The 17,286-nt window shown below is 40.2% G+C and overlaps 1 protein-coding gene across 5 annotated transcripts in view; it reads right to left on the reverse strand.

Moving 5' to 3' along the window:
• Positions 1–17,286, reverse strand: part of KIAA1328 (KIAA1328 ortholog) — a 554,082-nt gene that overhangs the window by 184,197 nt on the left and 352,599 nt on the right. For all 5 annotated transcript variants that reach the window (XR_012471964.1, XM_074203823.1, XM_074203822.1 and 2 more), the window contains exon 7: positions 1,264–1,928. Coding sequence is in view for 4 of the 5 variants with exons in the window: in XM_074203823.1 (XP_074059924.1) it covers positions 1,264–1,928 (665 nt within the window). In the remaining variant the exon portion in view is untranslated. The remainder of the gene's footprint in view (positions 1–1,263; positions 1,929–17,286) is intronic.

Below are 17,286 nucleotides of genomic sequence, written 5' to 3' on the forward strand. Positions count from 1 at the left end.
TGCCTTGGGCAAAAGCATAGATAATATTTTTAGCAAATTTTCATAGACCCAGAGCTAGAAATGATAGATAATACACTGGATGACAAGAGTAATGCTCTAAAAATATCTCAGAGGGTTAGCCCTAATAGGATGAAATTTAAAAGAGAAATAATAAATTCATATTTGGATTAAAAAACCAACTTTTGGGAAACCAAATACCTTGGGGGTTAAATTGTAGAAGAAGAATCTTAAAATATTAGCCATAAATCATTAGTGTAAGGAGAATTAATACTAAAGAAAATTTAATCATTTTTCATTCATGACTCCATTTGGGGTTTTCATGGCAAAGGTCCTGGAGTGATTTGCCATTTCCTTCTCTATCTCATTTTACAGATAAAGAAATGGTAGCAAAGAGTTTAAAAAAACTTGCCCAGGATCACACTCAGTAAGTGCTTGAGGCCAAATTTTAACTCAGCTTTCTTGAGTCCCAGTCCAGTGCTCTATCCATTCAATGTAAATTCTTTTCTGAATCATAAACTTTTACTTATGACCTTTTATTCTTTCTTTGTCCATGTGTTCTTTAATAATCTACAACACCTCCATTTTTCCATGCCTTGGCTTTGGTTATTCTCTCTGTCTGATTTGCCCTTTCTTCATCTACTTAATTCTTACCCATCCTCTAAGCTCCAGGATAAACGTCAATGTTCTTCCAGAAATTCTTCCTGATTCTTCTGGCTATTAAAATTTTTATTCCTCAAACCTTCTATGGCACTTTGTTTTGTAACTCTCTACTAAATCACAGTAGGCTATGTACTCCTGCTGTTTGTGCTGGTATCTGATCTTCCAATTAGACTGTAAGCTCTGAAAGGTAGGGGCTCATATTGCTCAAACACTGTATCTACTCTAGCCCTGAGCACAGTGTTCTGAACAAAATAGATGCATAATAAATATATATTGTATTATGTTGCTTTGAGTCTCCAAATCTTCTTTGACAGCATAATTTCCTAATTATTCGTGTGTACCACGAGTTATACTCTGCTACTAGGCAGCTGACTAATTTCAGCAAATATGAAGAGGGCAAAATAATCTTTAAAATTGTCTAAAGAAGAGGGGACGTTTATTCAGTAATAATGGTCAGCTCACACATTCAGCAATGCCAACCCCTCAAAGGAATTATTTGTCTACACAACTGTTACAGAAATAGGTTCTGTCTCAAATTCTTCTGAGTACAGGGAATAGTGAGAAGAACAAAATGAGAAGAATAATTTTGACAACAGAACTCACCGACTATAATCCAACCGGGACTGGTGGAGTTGCTGCTGTTTCAATACAAGTTTTGTTTCCTGTTGGGCCAGCAGATGCTGCAGATGCTCCTTTTCAATCTCCAGTTCCATTTTCTGAAGGAGAAGTTTATTCCTCCTCTCTATGGACACCTGCTTTTTGTCATCAATTTCCTCAGGCTCCAATGTCACTGGTGCATGTAGCATAGGTGGCCAGGAAAGCTCACAATCATTGTGTGATTCTTGATTATGTATTCTGGGATGTTGTCTGGTCATTCTTGCCTGATGGTTCCCGTGAACATGATGTTCATTTTCAGAATGACTGTAAACCCAGCAATGATCACTTAGGGAGTGTGAAAATTTCTTAGGTCTCATTTCATCCAGTGAAGTACTCTCTGTCACAATCGAACCCATTAGCTTTGCTTCTGGGGACTTGTGGCTATATGTTCTTGCCTCTGCTTGTTCCCTATTTAGACCACCCTGGTGAGGTTGTAAGGCTGCTATCCTGGGAGAAAAATTCCTGAAGTGCAGGTTTCTTTCTGAAGCTGAGCTCTGGCTTGCAAATTTAGGTTCATTTTTGTTTTGATGGGTTTGTGAACTTGTGAGATTCCTATAGGCAGCACTCTGCTCCTCATGTTGAGAATTGGGAGAGTCTCCCATGATGGACACCTGAAAGAAAATAAAAGATTTATGTATCAATTAAAGATCTAATAATTTTTTTCCCCTCTGTGGCCCTCCAAAAAGCAATGAAACAATCTGCTCAAAGGAATTTGTTTTGAATTAGTCTTCTGAATCACAATGAAGGCATTATATGTTCCAGAGTCAAAGTTAAAACCATTACCAAGCAAGATTCATTTCACTATATCTCACCAATGATGATAAAATAAGACAAGATTTTGCAGACATCAATTTTAAAATAAACAATATCACTGGAGTTATGAATAGTTTAAGATAATATAAAATCAACTCAGAAAGTGGAAGAAACATTAAATATTAACATCTTAAAATGTTTAATTTTCAATACAGAGCCAAGAAATCCTTTCATCTACTATAAATACCTTTAGATTGGCCATTACCCAGCATGAGATTTGATGTAAACTATTTCATCTTGCACTAAATGGAATGTTCATCTTGCACTAAATGGAATGTTACTTAACATTGGAAATTTGATGAGAAAACTTCAAAAAATATCTTTATAGAACATAGATTAAAAAATGATCACTTTCCATGTAATATGAATTCTCTTCCAAATGCTATCATTAATTAAATATAAAATATGTTTAAATTCAGCCATAATTGGAAATGACTTTTTTCAATTAAAGTGCACAGATGATTACATTCTTGTAAAATTTAGGCAGACCACAAGTAGCTGCTATTTAAATCTGTTGGCCCAATAACAAAGGAAACTTTCCTAGAATTCTCTTTATGGCTCTTCTGTCAGGGGCATCAAAGACTTTAGGGGTAGCAGGGAACATCCTTCCTCACTCTAGGAAGAATGGGCTTAGGCTGACTCATTTCAACAGAGCGATTTGGTCATTTGAAGACATTTCAGAAAGAAACCAAACCTCAGCATAGCCCTCAGACAAAAATACATTTGATTAAATGCCAATGTTAATGGTAAAAAGATGAATGTAAAACAGTTTTCTTAAACTCTAAGTTTGATTTTTGTTTGACCAGATATATAATTTGGAAAAAGTATAACCTATCTGCTCTTGATCCCTAATTGTAGACCTTTAATATATGTAAGTTTCCCCTTGATTTAATCTATGTATTTTGAGGGAGGAAAGCCTTTTTTTAAAAACAGAACTGTAGGGGCGGCTAAGTGGTGCAGTAGATAGAACACTGGCACTGGAGTCAGGAGTACCTGAGTTCAAATTTGACCTCAGACACTTAATAATTACCTAGCTGTGTGGTCTTGGGTAAGCCACTAAAAACCTAAAAAAAAATAATAATAAAATAAAAACAAAGTAAGTCAGTTTTCTGCTGCCTAGAAATGGAATGGCAGGATAATATAAGCAGAAAACATTAAACAGATTGAAACACAGAAATAACTCAAGTAGCCTTCAAAGTTTTCTCTCCTATATTAAATCTTTTCATAGGCCTGTTTTTACACGAGCTTTTTATTAATTCTTTTCCTTCCTTGATATAATTTGTCCTTATTTAATTTAGCAACAAACTCTTCCTCACCCCTTAAAACTTCTCTCTGCTGAACCTTTTGAACTATTTCTACCAGTACCCTTGATTTCATCCTGATGCTCAAGTTTTTCCAGAATCTTGTTTAATCAATCTTCTCTTTTTTCTTTTATATTTTAATCATCTCATATCTACTATTCTTCTTCCTTCATCTTACATGTCACTGCTATCATAAACAACAGGAACAATAATAATCTTCAATCATTTCTAGTATTACTTGAGCTTCTAACCCATTTTTTGCTTTTCACTGATAAATGCCTTGAGAGGGTAATTAAACAAGACACAAGAGGAGGAGCAACATGGTAAAATGGAAAGAAGACTGAATTTGGAGTCAAAACAAAAAAGTGAATTCAAATTCTGGTTCTGGCCCTTCCTTCCTTTATGGCCTGGGGCAATTTGTTTATTTTCTCTCAGTTTCAGTTTTTGAGACATCTGGGGGTATCTGAATGACTTTTAAGACCCTTCTATCTCTTAAGCTATCATAGAGAGTACAAAGGACATATTTTATATACTTATTTTAGGGCAGCTAGATGGCAGAGTGAATAGAGTGCCAACTCTGGAGTCAAATCAGTCTTCAAACACTTGACACTTTACTAGCTGTGTGACCCCAGGCAAGTCATTTAAGAGTATATGTTTTTAAAACTAGAAAATTCCACTCTACATGGTTATATATTTATTTTGCGTTATATCAAATCACATGCTTAGTGTAAAGGCTCAGAGTCTCAAGACATAGAAATAAGTGGGGATTAAACTTATCAAATCATGCTGAAAATGTAAAAAGTCCTGACTGTACCCCATACTTATGCCCTTGTCCCACACTATCTTTAATCCCTTGTAATTTGTCTTCTTACCTAAACATACCTTTCCAAGAGACAATGATTCAATTCCATTCCATTCAAATCAATAATCATTTATTAATTGATTACTATGTGAAAGACATTGTCCTAGGGCTGGGGATACAAGAACAAAAAATTAATAACTTTCAAAACTTTTACATTCTATTGGGGGAATGCAACCTGTAAATAGCTATGGAAAGAGCACTAACAATTACAGGGATCTGAAAAGACTTTTTTTCAGATCAAGAGGTTGAACCTTTGTGAAGTCTTGAAAGAGGCTAAGGAATCTAAGAGGTGAAGAGGAAGAGGGACTGCATTGAATATATGGAAGATAACCTGAAGCTGAAGAGGAAATGTCCACTTTGGGAAATTTGATACAGCAAACAAGTTAATTAGGCTAAAGCTAAATGTATGAGGAAGTATAATATGGATTTAATTCTGAAAATGCAGGCTGGAATGAGATTGTGAAGAGCTTTAGGATAAGCTCAGGAGTTTGTAGCAGAAGTTCTAGAGAGGCAGCAAGGCATCATAGAAGATTCTTTGGCAGTGAAATGACATGGTCAGAACAAGGAATGTTTGGCCTGGAAAAATGAAGATTCAGTGGGGATACTATTTGAAGGGTTATGTTGATTTTTTTGGTTTGTTTTTTTTGACCGTCATCTTCGAAGAAGACCACCATATCAGGGAGATGCTGCCATGACAAGCACATGAATTGGATCTGAATGAAAGATCACCAGTCTCAATTTTCTCCTCCAGAGTCATCTGAGTCCAGTGGCCAGATATGGATCAGGACAACTAGAGACGGCCCTGAATGAGAGGCAATCAGGGCTGGGAGACTTGCTCAAGGTCACACAAGTGGTAAGAATCAGGTGTGTCTGAGGCTGGATTTGAACTCCCATCCTCCTGACTGCAAGGTCAGTGCTTGATCTACTGTACCATCTAGCTGCCCTAAGGGAGTTAATATGAGAAAGAAAGATCAGAACTATTCTGTTTGGACTCAGAAAGTAGAACTAAGAACAAATGAGGGTAAGAGGTACAGAGAGAGATATATACCAAAAAAATCATTTTATACTTGCTGTCCTATTAATAACCAAAGAAGTTCAAAAGTGAATTAAGTTAACTTGAAAGTTCTCCCTTCTCCTAAGGTATCATCAAGAAGAGGTTAGATGACCTCAAAGAGATCAAAGAAAGAGGCAAAGAACCCACTCATCTATACAAACATTATATAGCACCTCTTTTTATGATGGCAAAGAATTAGAAACTTATAGGGTATCAATCAACTGGGGAATGGCTAAACATTATGATATATATATATATCACATATATATGAAATGCTGGAGGAGATGGTTTCAAAGGGAAGACTTGTATGAACTGAAAGAAATGAAATGAACATAATCAAAAGAATAATTTATACAATAACAAAATTGAAAAGTCAATTTTGCAAAACTAATGGACTCAGAATAACACAATAACCAATCATAATTTCAGAGGATTTCAGAGGACTCATGATGAAATATGACAGTTGGTTCCAGATAGAATTCATGGAATATTTTTTGTTGCTGTTCATGACCAATGTAGGAATATGTTTTGTTTGATTATATATATATATATATATATATATATATATATATATATAATGTTTTTAATAAGGTTTTTTTCTTGCTTTTCTCAATGGAAGGAGAAGGAGGTAGAAGGGAGAAAAAATGTGGACCAAAAAATAGAAAAAAAACACCCTTTTTTAAAATTAGAAACTGGAGGACAATCTATTAATTTTTTTTCCCTAGAAGTTTAGTTCTAAGGAGAATTATGGGATAACACCTTAAGGAGCATAAAGAGTGATAATATGGGGAATGTTTTAGTAGAAAGGACCTGAGCATATTTATAGGCAGCAGAAAAGAGCTATTAGGAAGGATAAATTTAAGAGATCTCTCATATTCTTCATCTTCTCTGACAACTCTGCAAACATTGGGACTTCTGTGTACTCCTTTCTTCTTGTCAACTTAAATAACATTGTCCTGGTTTTCTCTTGTTGGAAAGATACTTCATAAAGATTTGCTGTTTTGACTGTCCCTACAAGTAGAGATTTCCCAAAGTTCTATTCTAGGAATTAGCTAAGTTCTGTCCTTTTGCACTCTTATCCAATTCTCCATTTGAAATGATCAACTCACTATTCTATGAACTTCCCATGTATTTTCATCTCTGTGCCTTTGTTTCCATAGTTTCTTTTGTCTTGAATAGCATCCTCCCTGACTTTCTCCCATTGCTATATCAGTATCCAAATGTTGAAACTTGATTGGATATAGTTATCACCTCCATTTAGCTATTCCAGACACATCCTCTCTTCTTTTAGTCTTGAATAATCTCATTCAGACCATTTACAAGGTACCTATTTTGTGTGTGTGTTATATAGTCTATTCTTATGGTTAGTTATTCAGACAGCTGATCTCCTCTACTAGACTGTCAGCTCCTTGAGGGAAAGGAACAGGTTTTATTTAGTTGTGTCTCCATAAGTGATTTGCATCTAGTAGGCATTAAGACATATTAAGTTAAATTTCATTGAAACTGAAGAATTCTTCCAGTGATGAAATCTATACTAAAGTCTAATAGAGTCTACACTAAATGTAATAAAGACATATACTTTCATCACCTTTCCATACCGTGGCAAATGAAATTATTTTTCCTTTTTATGAGAGCCTAGGAAATTCAAAAATATTCATCTATCATTCACTTTAGGCTACAGGAAGATTGTGGTGATTTCTCAGTGAATGACTGAATACTAAATGCATGTTTCTAATAAATAAAGGCAATTCACAAACAGCTATTCAAGAGAGTTCATTTGTTCAAAGTGTATATGGTAGTATCAGTGGTTGATGTCTGGGACTTTTCAAAGAAGTGTAGCTTCCTAGGTACACATTACATTACAAGTATGAAATCATGTTAGAGAAGAAAGAAGTGCTAATTTACATTTAGAGGATCAAATGCTTAACTTTTAAAAATAAATCAAACTGAATCAAAATAGGACATTTTGGAGGCATTTTTCATTTCATAATTCAGTGTTTTATCAAATGAGCTTTATTATTATTGCTGTACACAAAAAAGGCTAATTAAACCATTTTTCAAATTAAAAGCAGGTGTTTCTGTTTGGGGATATGAAAGTAAATTATACAATGTCTACATTGTAGTAAAGCATGACAAAATCTATTATAAAAGTAGCTCATGGGAAAAAACAGATTTTGCTTAAAATATTATATATTATATGATTAGGCAGATTCTGGAGTAAATGATTGAAAAGGGAGAACAGTCATTAATGGTGCAATATCAGTTCGGAAAAAATGTCAGTAATGGAATGTCCCAGCAATCTGTCCTTGGTCATATGCTGCTTCACAATTTTATAAATTGACTTGAATAAAGGCATCTCTAGCATGTTTATCAAACCTGCAGATAATGAAAAAGCTTAGAGAGATAGATAAAATCACTGTGCTAATCAATAAATGAATATATAGTAAGCACTTATTATGTGCCAGATGCTGTACTGGTTACTGGACAAAATCAATGACAAAAGAAAAAGGCAAAAATGACATAGTCCCTGTCCTCAAGGAGCTTAAATTCCATCAAGAGATAGCTTAAGGCTCCAAAAAAAAAATCCTAATAGGCTAGCACATTTAGTCAAAGTCAATCAGATGAAATTTAACAGGGACAAATATAGAATTTTAAACTTAGATTAAAAATAAATATAGTAAGATGAAGGATATTTGAAAAAGACCTTAACATTTTAATAGGCCAGCTCAACAAGTTGGCAGTCTGATAAAGTAGTGTGATACAAAACTAGGGAGATGAAAAGACCATTGTTCTTTGTCACATCATTATTGGGAGTATTGTATTCAAGTTCTGGGTGCCATAATTGCAGGAAGGTCTTTGGAAAATTCAATTACATCTAGAGGATATTGCATAGATGACCAAAGTCCTCAAGATCAGACAATCTGAACAGCTGTTGAAGGAATCTCAAAGATGGTTAGTCTAGGAAAGGGAGGACTCAGAAAGAACATAATGGTCTTCAAGTGTTCAAAATTTTCTTATGTGACTCAGACACTTAACTGTATGACCTTTCAAGTCACTTATCACCATTGCTTTGCAAAATAAAAAATAACTAAAATTTTTTAGAGAAAGAATTTCACATTAAAGGATTGGGAAGATGAGGAGTTAGTGAACCTAAAGAAGGTATGGTTAAAATGGTGAGAAGAGAATCAGGAAAATAAGGGGTATACCCAGATACTCCATGGATCTGTAATCCATGCATGTACATATGGTGTAGTACCAGTGGTTCAAGTGTCCAGTAATATAAACTATCAGTCTTCTTTCTATACCTGCCCACTCTGTGCAATTCTCTATGTATGTCCTCAGATAAGTTTGCCATAAATTTGCCACAAATTTCCATAAATTGGGATAGAATTAAAATGGGAATTTCAAACAGTGCCAAAAGATACAGAAAGTTTAGGAGAAAAGAGAACTGAAAAACAGTCATAGAATCTGATGATTAGGTGTCCTTTGAGAGAGAGGTGGCTATCAAACACTTTGCAAGGAGCTAAGGACAAATTATAAAGAAGAGAAAATGTCAGGACAGACAAGTTTTTCAATAAGCTTAGAGGTGAAGGAAAATAAATATATAAAAATACATTAAAATTTTAAAATGATAGTTCAAATATTATTCCCACTTAGTGATGAGGAAACTAAGGCAGCTTTATCTAAGGTAATTCAGTTAGTAAATAGCAAGCTAGGAATCAAAGCCAGAACTTCTGATTCTAAATCCATTGCTCTTTCCATTACTCAATAAATGCTTCGCTAAAATGACAGGAGAGTTATGGTTACTATGGAAAAATCAGAGTGATATTCATGATACATTTAAAAGGTTTGGAGAGAAAAAGAAGAGAAAAAGAAAGGAAAAGAGAAACGGATTTGAATAATCTAATAGTATTGTATTCTTAGCATAAGGAAATAGGTTATTTTATTAGAAGAGTTTAAGACTGATATTGCCTCTGGGACACATGGAATTCACAAATGGTACTGATGAAACAGATGTGTATTCCTCTCTGAAGCTGTTGCATGCTCTCTATATGGTATTTAAAGATATAACTTCCCTTAACTAAGGTTTAAACTAACAAAACAAAACTCAAACTGCTTCTGGCATATGGAGTTAATATTTTTATCAGATATAGAATACTAGTAAAGAAACTAATAGATATTTAAGTAATTAAAAATAATTTTTAAAGGACTGAAGATTGGAACAATCCTGGTGTTGTCACCAAACCCCAATACTATCTGAATGCTCCACTGGACTTAGGGGGTATATGCGTATTCATTCATGTGGTACAACAATTCTGTAATGTTTACTTACATGTAAGTAATATTCCCATTTATAAGCATGCAATCTATAGGTTGTTTATTTCAAGACAGTCTTTCACATTGTATGGTCTCTCTAGATGTGAAAAGATGTGAAAAATTGAGATTCTCTTAAAATACTGAAAGAAGCAAGTTTCAGAGTTACAAGACTGAGTCTTCTCTCGAAAGTAAAGAAATGAAGGGCTACCTGCATGTGCATCAAAAGAGATCTTGGTAAATTCTTGACCTTAAATTTTTAGTTGAGAATATATTAATTCCTATGAGATTTTAAAAAGCTAAACCTTACATCTTATTATGTTCTCTCCCCACCAAAAATTTCTAATCTCTAGTGACTCAGTGCCAAATCATTTGCAAGTCTGAGAAAATACTGACTTAAAATGTACTGAAAGACAGCTTTATGTGATGCATTTTCTCTTCATAAAGCTAACACAAGAAACTGCACAAAGATTAGATATTCAAATGCTAAAATATACCATTGATATCCTGATGCAATATTATTATCATTACACTTGACTTTAAATGTGTTTTTTTTTAAGGTTTGGGTTTTTTTTGGCAAGACAATGGGGTTAAGTGGCTTGCTCAAGGTCACATAGCTAGGTAATTATTAAGTGTCTGAGGCCAGATTTGAACTCAGGTATTCCTGACTCCAGGGCTGGTGCTCTATCCACTGTGCCACCTAGCCACTCCTAAAAATGTGTTTTTTAATATTGATTCTTGGTATATTAGTAACAAGGGAAAAAAAAAGGTCAGTCCATAATAATTAAAGATATATGCAAGCATCTGAATACTCTTCTACACGGGCTCTTTACATTCACTGCTCCCTTGCCTCTATATAAGATACCTGTCACCTACCTAATATACTCAAAAGTCTTTGAAGAAATAACCCTGATTTTTACAACTCAATAAGCTAACTACTAGATATAGCCCATTTCTTGCAGAGAGCATAGAAAAAAGAATGACAAGTGCCGGGTTTTTATTTACAACGCCGGCTTCTTAATGCTAGTCCGTCCTCTTACTCACCAGTCCAACGCGTGGTGAGTCTTCGGGGTACCTCCGGCCCCCACTCTTTGATGGGGGAAGAACCAGACAGAGCGCCTGAGGTGGGTCATGAGTCTTTATTCTTCTGTGATCACATTCCCGCTCCTTCCCCCCAACCTCTCAGCAGACCCTTTTATCCCCTCTCTCCTCCCTCCCATGAACTCTTACTCAATGAGGGGCCGAGTTCTGTAACATTCCCTTATAAGGTGATTATGTTTCCCCCTCTAAGCGACCGCCAAGCCTCTTCCCCCCGCCCCCAACATCTCCCCCTTTCTGTTTTACAAGGTTATCACTTGGTGTGACCTTAAGCGGTGCTGAGGTTAGCCTTAAGCGGTGTCATTTCTACTGGCCTCTGATAGCCGGGGGCGAGGAACCCTGTCTTAGGTCATCTCCTTCAACCCAGGACCTTGCCCGTCCTAGGCGCCCGACACCCTCAGGGCCTGTCTTAGGTGGCTGGGTGAGGAGAAGTTGCCCGTCTTGGGGATTACCTCGTCTTACCCCTAGGTGTCACATGTCATGCATGGCGGCTAGCCAGACTTGGGGATCCGCCGGGGGCGAGGAACCCTGTCTTAGGTCATCTCCTTCAACCCAGGACCTTGAGGTGGCTGGGTCAGGAGAAGTTGCCCGTCTTGGGGTTTACCTCGTCTTACCCCTAGGTGTCACATGTCATGCATGGCGGCTAGCCAGACTTGGGGATCCTCCCCCGTCTCCATGGCCATGAAGGCTTTCTGAGTAAGAAGCATATAGCCCCTCTGTCGCCTAGCTAGGCGGCAGAAACAGACAACAAGTAGGGTGATTCCCAGAATCAGCGTCCTTGTTCACCCTCAAGGGGGTATCCTCCCGCCATCTGGCAATCCCTCCATGGTATGGGATCCTCGATGTCTTCCCCTGTGGCCACACATGAGGGGCCCCACCGAGGCAGAAGGGAGCCCCATCGATGTATTGGTCACTAGCAGGCGAGGGTAGATCGGGGAGTTCCATGCTACCGGAAGGGGAGAGGGAATAACTCGGAGTATTCCCCATGTCGGATTTCCTTCAGATGGAGCACCTCCAAGGATCCCTACGATGATCAGAAGGCCTGAAAAAGAAAGAAATTCCTCTCACCCCGTAGGGTTGGGCATTAATCAAGGTCTCTTATCTTGTAAACAGGGAGCCATCTTTCTGGCTCTTCTATCTTATCCTCGGGATGAAATGACAGGTGGCCCTGTCTTCTGTTCTTTACCGTTACAGGGCCATGCCAACCTCCCTCTTCATCTCTCCACATGACTTTAGAGCCTGGTAGGGCCTTGGTGGGAGAGGGCAGGAGCGTTGGTTCTTTCTTAGCATGTCCTTTTGGGGAGAAAAATCTCTGGGCGGCTGTAGTGCCGTCATCCCTGACTTGTAGGAAATTCATGGTAAATAGTACCTGAGACAGGTCTGAATGGGTCAGTGACCTGCCAACTCCCCCTTTCTGTTTAAAAAGATAGGATGTAGCAGAGTATCCATGTAGGACGGTGAACTGATAACGTTTACTGGGGGCTTGGAAATTGATCGCGGGGAGGGAAAAGGCAAATTTTTCTTTGTCCTCCGGGTGGAGGGGAATGCTATAGAAGCAGTCTTTAACATCAATCACTATAATAGTCCACCCTTGCGGGACTGCAGTGGGCATAGGGAGACCAGGTTGGAGGGTCCCCATGGGTATCATGTTGGCATTTACTGCCCGAAGATCAATCAACATTCTCCAACTCCCCCCTTTCTGTTTTATGACAAAGACGGGGGAGTTATACGGGCTAAGGGACGGTTCCACTTTGTTCTCGTGCAGGAGGGTCATTACTATGTCTGTGAGGGCGATGAGCTTTTCTTTTGTCAGGGGCCACTGCTCAACCCAAATAGGTTTCTTATTAATCCATGTTATTCGGGGGGAAAAGCTCATCTCTAGAGTGGCCCCAATTAATTTCCCCGCAGGCTATCAGGGGTGGCAAGTGTCAGGTTAAGCTGGCTCAAGATATCTCTACCCCATAATGCATAAGGGAGGTCGGGTAGGCACAGTGGGGTGAAGAGTCCAGATTCTTCCAAAGCTGACCACCGTAGGGCGTGTGCTGCTTTCATGGCAGATCTATTGCCCCCCACCCCCGTCACTGCTTGAGGGCTCTGTAGGAGTGGCCACTCGCGCCTCCACTGTCCCCTATTTATGACAGAGCAATCGGCTCCAGTGTCAATTATCCCTTCGAGCTTCTGATTTTCCACCGTGACGGTTAACAGTGGTCGCCCAGAGCTGACCGGGTGGACCCAGTTCACATGAGCGGGAGGGGTCCGCAAGGGCAGCGCCTTTCCCACCTCTTGGCCCTGTTTTACCAAGGTGGGAAAGGGGTGGGGGTTTGTGACCCTTACGGATGTGGGACTTCCGGGACCAAAAATGACCTGGGTATGGGTGACTAAGTCCACACATCTCTCAGCCCCTGTGATGAGCGCTGGGAAAATATTTAGCTCAATGGGAATCATCGAGGTTTCCCAAGGCCCGATCTCTCTCTGCTGTGTCCCTTCTCTATAGTCAACCCTCACGGGGATAGTCACAGTAATGGGGCCGCTGTCTTCGAGCACGGGGGGGGCCCCGCGGCCGGGCCCCTCCCTTTCCCTTTTCCCGACTTCCCTTTGGATCGGCAGAACCTGGCTATGTGACCTGGCTTTCCACAGGAATAACAGGTCGGAACTGAAGTGGAGGGGGGCAGCTGTCTGCACTGTGCTTTGAGGTGCCCTGGCTTTCCGCACCCAAAACAGGTGGGTCTCACCTGCATACCGTGAAGGGCGGTCAGGAGGCTATCCTCCCGGTTCTCCATGGCAGTCACTAAGGCTTGAATTGAATCCTCGCTGGGCATGTCCAGCAATTTGTCAACAATTTCTTCTAATGAAGCTTCGGGGGGAAGGCTGCTAATGGCTGCGATCCCTTTGGGGCGAAGACCCTCTTTAATCAATTGTCTCATAAGAAGATCAGATCCCGGGGTGTCTCCCATTATACGAGTCACTGTCTCTTTAACCTCGTTCACAAATGAGAGGGGTGTCTGATCTGCTCTCTGCTTCAGCCCAACCAACTTCTGTGTGGCTCTCCCCCCTTTCATGGCTCCAATCTTATCCCAAGCTGCAACATGTGTTTCTTTAACAGTCTCTAGCTCAAACTGGCCATACTGGGCCTGAACAGCAGGGTCAGTATAGGCTCCAGTTCCACACAGGAGGTCAATGGCTAAATCCAGGGGAGTATAACCCCGGGATTTTGCCAGCTTAGAGGCCTCTCTGCGGGCCTGAGCCTTAAAAGCTAAATATAAGGAGGCATCTAGGCACGCGGCTGCAATTTCGTCAAAGTCAGCAGGGGTCCAAGGGTGCGTAGCAAAGAGGTTTTGCATCAGTCTTTTTACATAAGGGGAGTTTGGGCCGTATTTAGTCACAGCCTCCTTAAGTTCCTTAAGCATCTTAAAAGGGACAGGGCGGTAGTCTCGGGCTCTGGTAAGGGGGTCCGTAAATACTGGATAGAGGCCCCAGTCATCCCAGTCCACCTCCTCCCCTTTCTCTATTGCTATGGAGGCACTGGTGGCAAGTAGGCCGGATGGGCGGAGCCCTTGAGGGGATCTCTGAAGGGCGGACAAGGAACATGGGGGATTTTTTGCCTCTGTTTCCTGGCTGGGCCGCCAAGCCTGGGGCGCTGCAGCTGTCCAATCAGCGCAGACTTCTCCCTCCTCGTCAGCAGCCTCCCGGTCCCACCTACTCACGCCCCTCTTCCTGCCACCCCTGAGGGCTGTTTGCACCCCTCCCTTCCCGTGCTCGGAAACTTCCGGCCCTGAATCTTCTCCCTGGGGGCCCCTTGTTCCCCCATTGTTTCTTCTAAGTTCCTCCCACGGATACAGGGGAGGGAGTGGCCTTCCCTCTTCCTCTGAGCCCTCTGAATCCGATCCCGCCAACGAGCTACCCACCTGAGTGCTGATTGTTCGTGCTAAAGTCACCTTCTGGGGATGCAGGGCTGCATCCACTATCTTATACACTGTAAAATCCTTGGGGGTCAGTTTTCCCGGGCAGGTGTCATTATAGGAGGCCATCTGCTGCCCTACCACCTTCCATTTATCTGGTTGGATCCCACTATGTTGCACCCAAGGGCAGATGTTCCAGATATTCTCAACAAAAGCACGGCAGGTCTTGATAGGTAATTTACGGCCATGCTTAGCGCAGAGTTTATAAAGCTGTACTGCAACAGCCTCTTTTTCCTCCGGCTCAAAGGCGGGAATACTATTCCGGCCCCCCATGCTGTCTACTAGCCGAGGCTGCAATCCTAACAGGTGGCAGAACTGCAAAGTTCCCGTTCGGCAAAAGAGAAGGAGGAAGCAGGGCACAATCAGACAGGCCAGCACGGCAAGGAGCGTGATTAGAGCAGAATGAGAAAGGGGAGAGAAAGAAAGCATAGTCAACACAATAGGGGTATGTCCTTCAGGCAATATCTGAGAGTAAACGCCCTCTCCTTCCTCCCGGTCAGAAAGACCGAGGCTGTCTGGAGAATCCGACCAGCGGATTCAGACGTTCCCTAGCAAAATCAGGTCCCGGGTTTCGGGCACCACTTGCCGGGTTTTTATTTACAACGCCGGCTTCTTAATGCTAGTCCGTCCTCTTACTCACCAGTCCAACGCGTGGTGAGTCTTCGGGGTACCTCCGGCCCCCCACTCTTTGATGGGGGAAGAACCAGACAGAGCGCCTGAGGTGGGTCATGAGTCTTTATTCTTCTGTGATCACATTCCCGCTCCTTCCCCCCAACCTCTCAGCAGACCCTTTTATCCCCTCTCTCCTCCCTCCCATGAACTCTTACTCAATGAGGGGCCGAGTTCTGTAACATTCCCTTATAAGGTGATTATGTTTCCCCCTCTAAGCGACCGCCAAGCCTCTTCCCCCCGCCCCCAACAGACAAGGAATTTTCTCAAGGTTGCATAGCAAATCTTTGGTGAAAACTGGAAAAAAACAAAGAAGCAAACCAGAGTCCTTAATTTCACAGAGAGAAGGGAAATCAACTGCCCATGCTTTAGGATAGTTAGTAGATACACTTCAGCATTAACAAGGAAGACATATTCAGGTCAAACTACCAGAGCAAGACTGGTGCTTCTCATATACTTTCTATTTTGCATTTCTTTAATTAGACCAATTTGTAGATTTCAAATACAGATTTTTTAAAATTAATGATAGTTTGAATTTAAAAGTTTTAATGATGCCTTTTTCACCAGTTAAGATACAACACCATGCTCCCACCCTGACTCCTAACAAAACCTTTCTTTGTAATAAAGAAAAAAAAAAGGAACAACGCAGTGTTAGAGAAATTACCTAAGTTCAAGAGACTCATCACCACAAAGTATGCCATTAAATGGTAATTCTTTTGCCACACCACAGTGGAAAGCAGTGGCATCAAACTCAAAAAGAAATAGTCACTGCAGGTCTCATACCGAATTAGAAAACCACAAATGAGCACTAACTTTGGTGCACTGCACTGTTTATTTTGATAACATTTCCCAATTACATTTTAATCTAGTTCAGACCACCAGGGTCATGAATTTGACAACTCTTATGTGGAAAGTACTCTGGATTCTTAAGTATATGAACTAGGAGATATAGAATGGATATGAGAAAAAGAAGATATAACTATGTTAAAAAAAGTAAAATTGCACTATATTGACATTCTCACTAAATAGTAAACCAGAAAATGAAAGTACAGATAAATGGAAGGATAAGTTCACAGAATCAGATAAAGGAATTGGTGGAGCTGGCTTTGAAGTACAATATCAATATCTGTGCGATCTCTGTATAGAAGGAGTCCTTGACATCTTTCTGGGCCCCAAGAAACTCCTTAGAAATATAACTTTGGCTAGATGCCTTTGGGTCTGAAAATAATCTGACAGGACCCAAATGCTTGACTCTGGGGGTCACAGATATACCATAAATTTGTCTAAGATTCACAGAGCACTCTTGTTAGCCTAATTATCTTGCTGTATCTGTAAAATTCCTGCTTCCTCCCAGTACTGCCTCCCCTTCCCCAGATGTGACTAGAACCATAAGGTAGTAAATTTCATTCCCTCAAACCTGTGGGAAGCCCGTGAATATGTGACTCCCTCCATCTCAGGAAACATGTTCAGACATAATACAAAGACCCAGACCCTTCCCCACTCTGCCTAGTCCCCTATCTATACTGAACCATATATTTACATATGTTTGCAGTAGTATACAAGAAAAATATATCTAACTGCTGTCTTTCCTTCTGTATCCTGCTTGTGCCCCCCCCCCCCCAAAGCTATAAAAACCCTATCCCCTGAACACTCAGGTACTGTCTGATTTGGACACTCTTCATCCTCAGGCAGTCCCTGGGAAATTAAAGATCTCCAAACTTATCCAATTTTGGTCTCTGTCTTGCTCTTTGGATTCAGCAGCTTTATGATGAAATCAAAGGCAACAAGAAATATTCTTGTTTGGAATATTTGGTCATCTTATATTACATTGCTCTTAATTATGAAAACAGTTGCAACTTATGCAATAACATCTGTTGCAGAAAATAAGAAGATAGAAAA

This window comes from Macrotis lagotis, chromosome X, assembly GCF_037893015.1.
Source record: "Macrotis lagotis isolate mMagLag1 chromosome X, bilby.v1.9.chrom.fasta, whole genome shotgun sequence".
Taxonomy (NCBI): domain Eukaryota; kingdom Metazoa; phylum Chordata; class Mammalia; order Peramelemorphia; family Peramelidae; genus Macrotis; species Macrotis lagotis.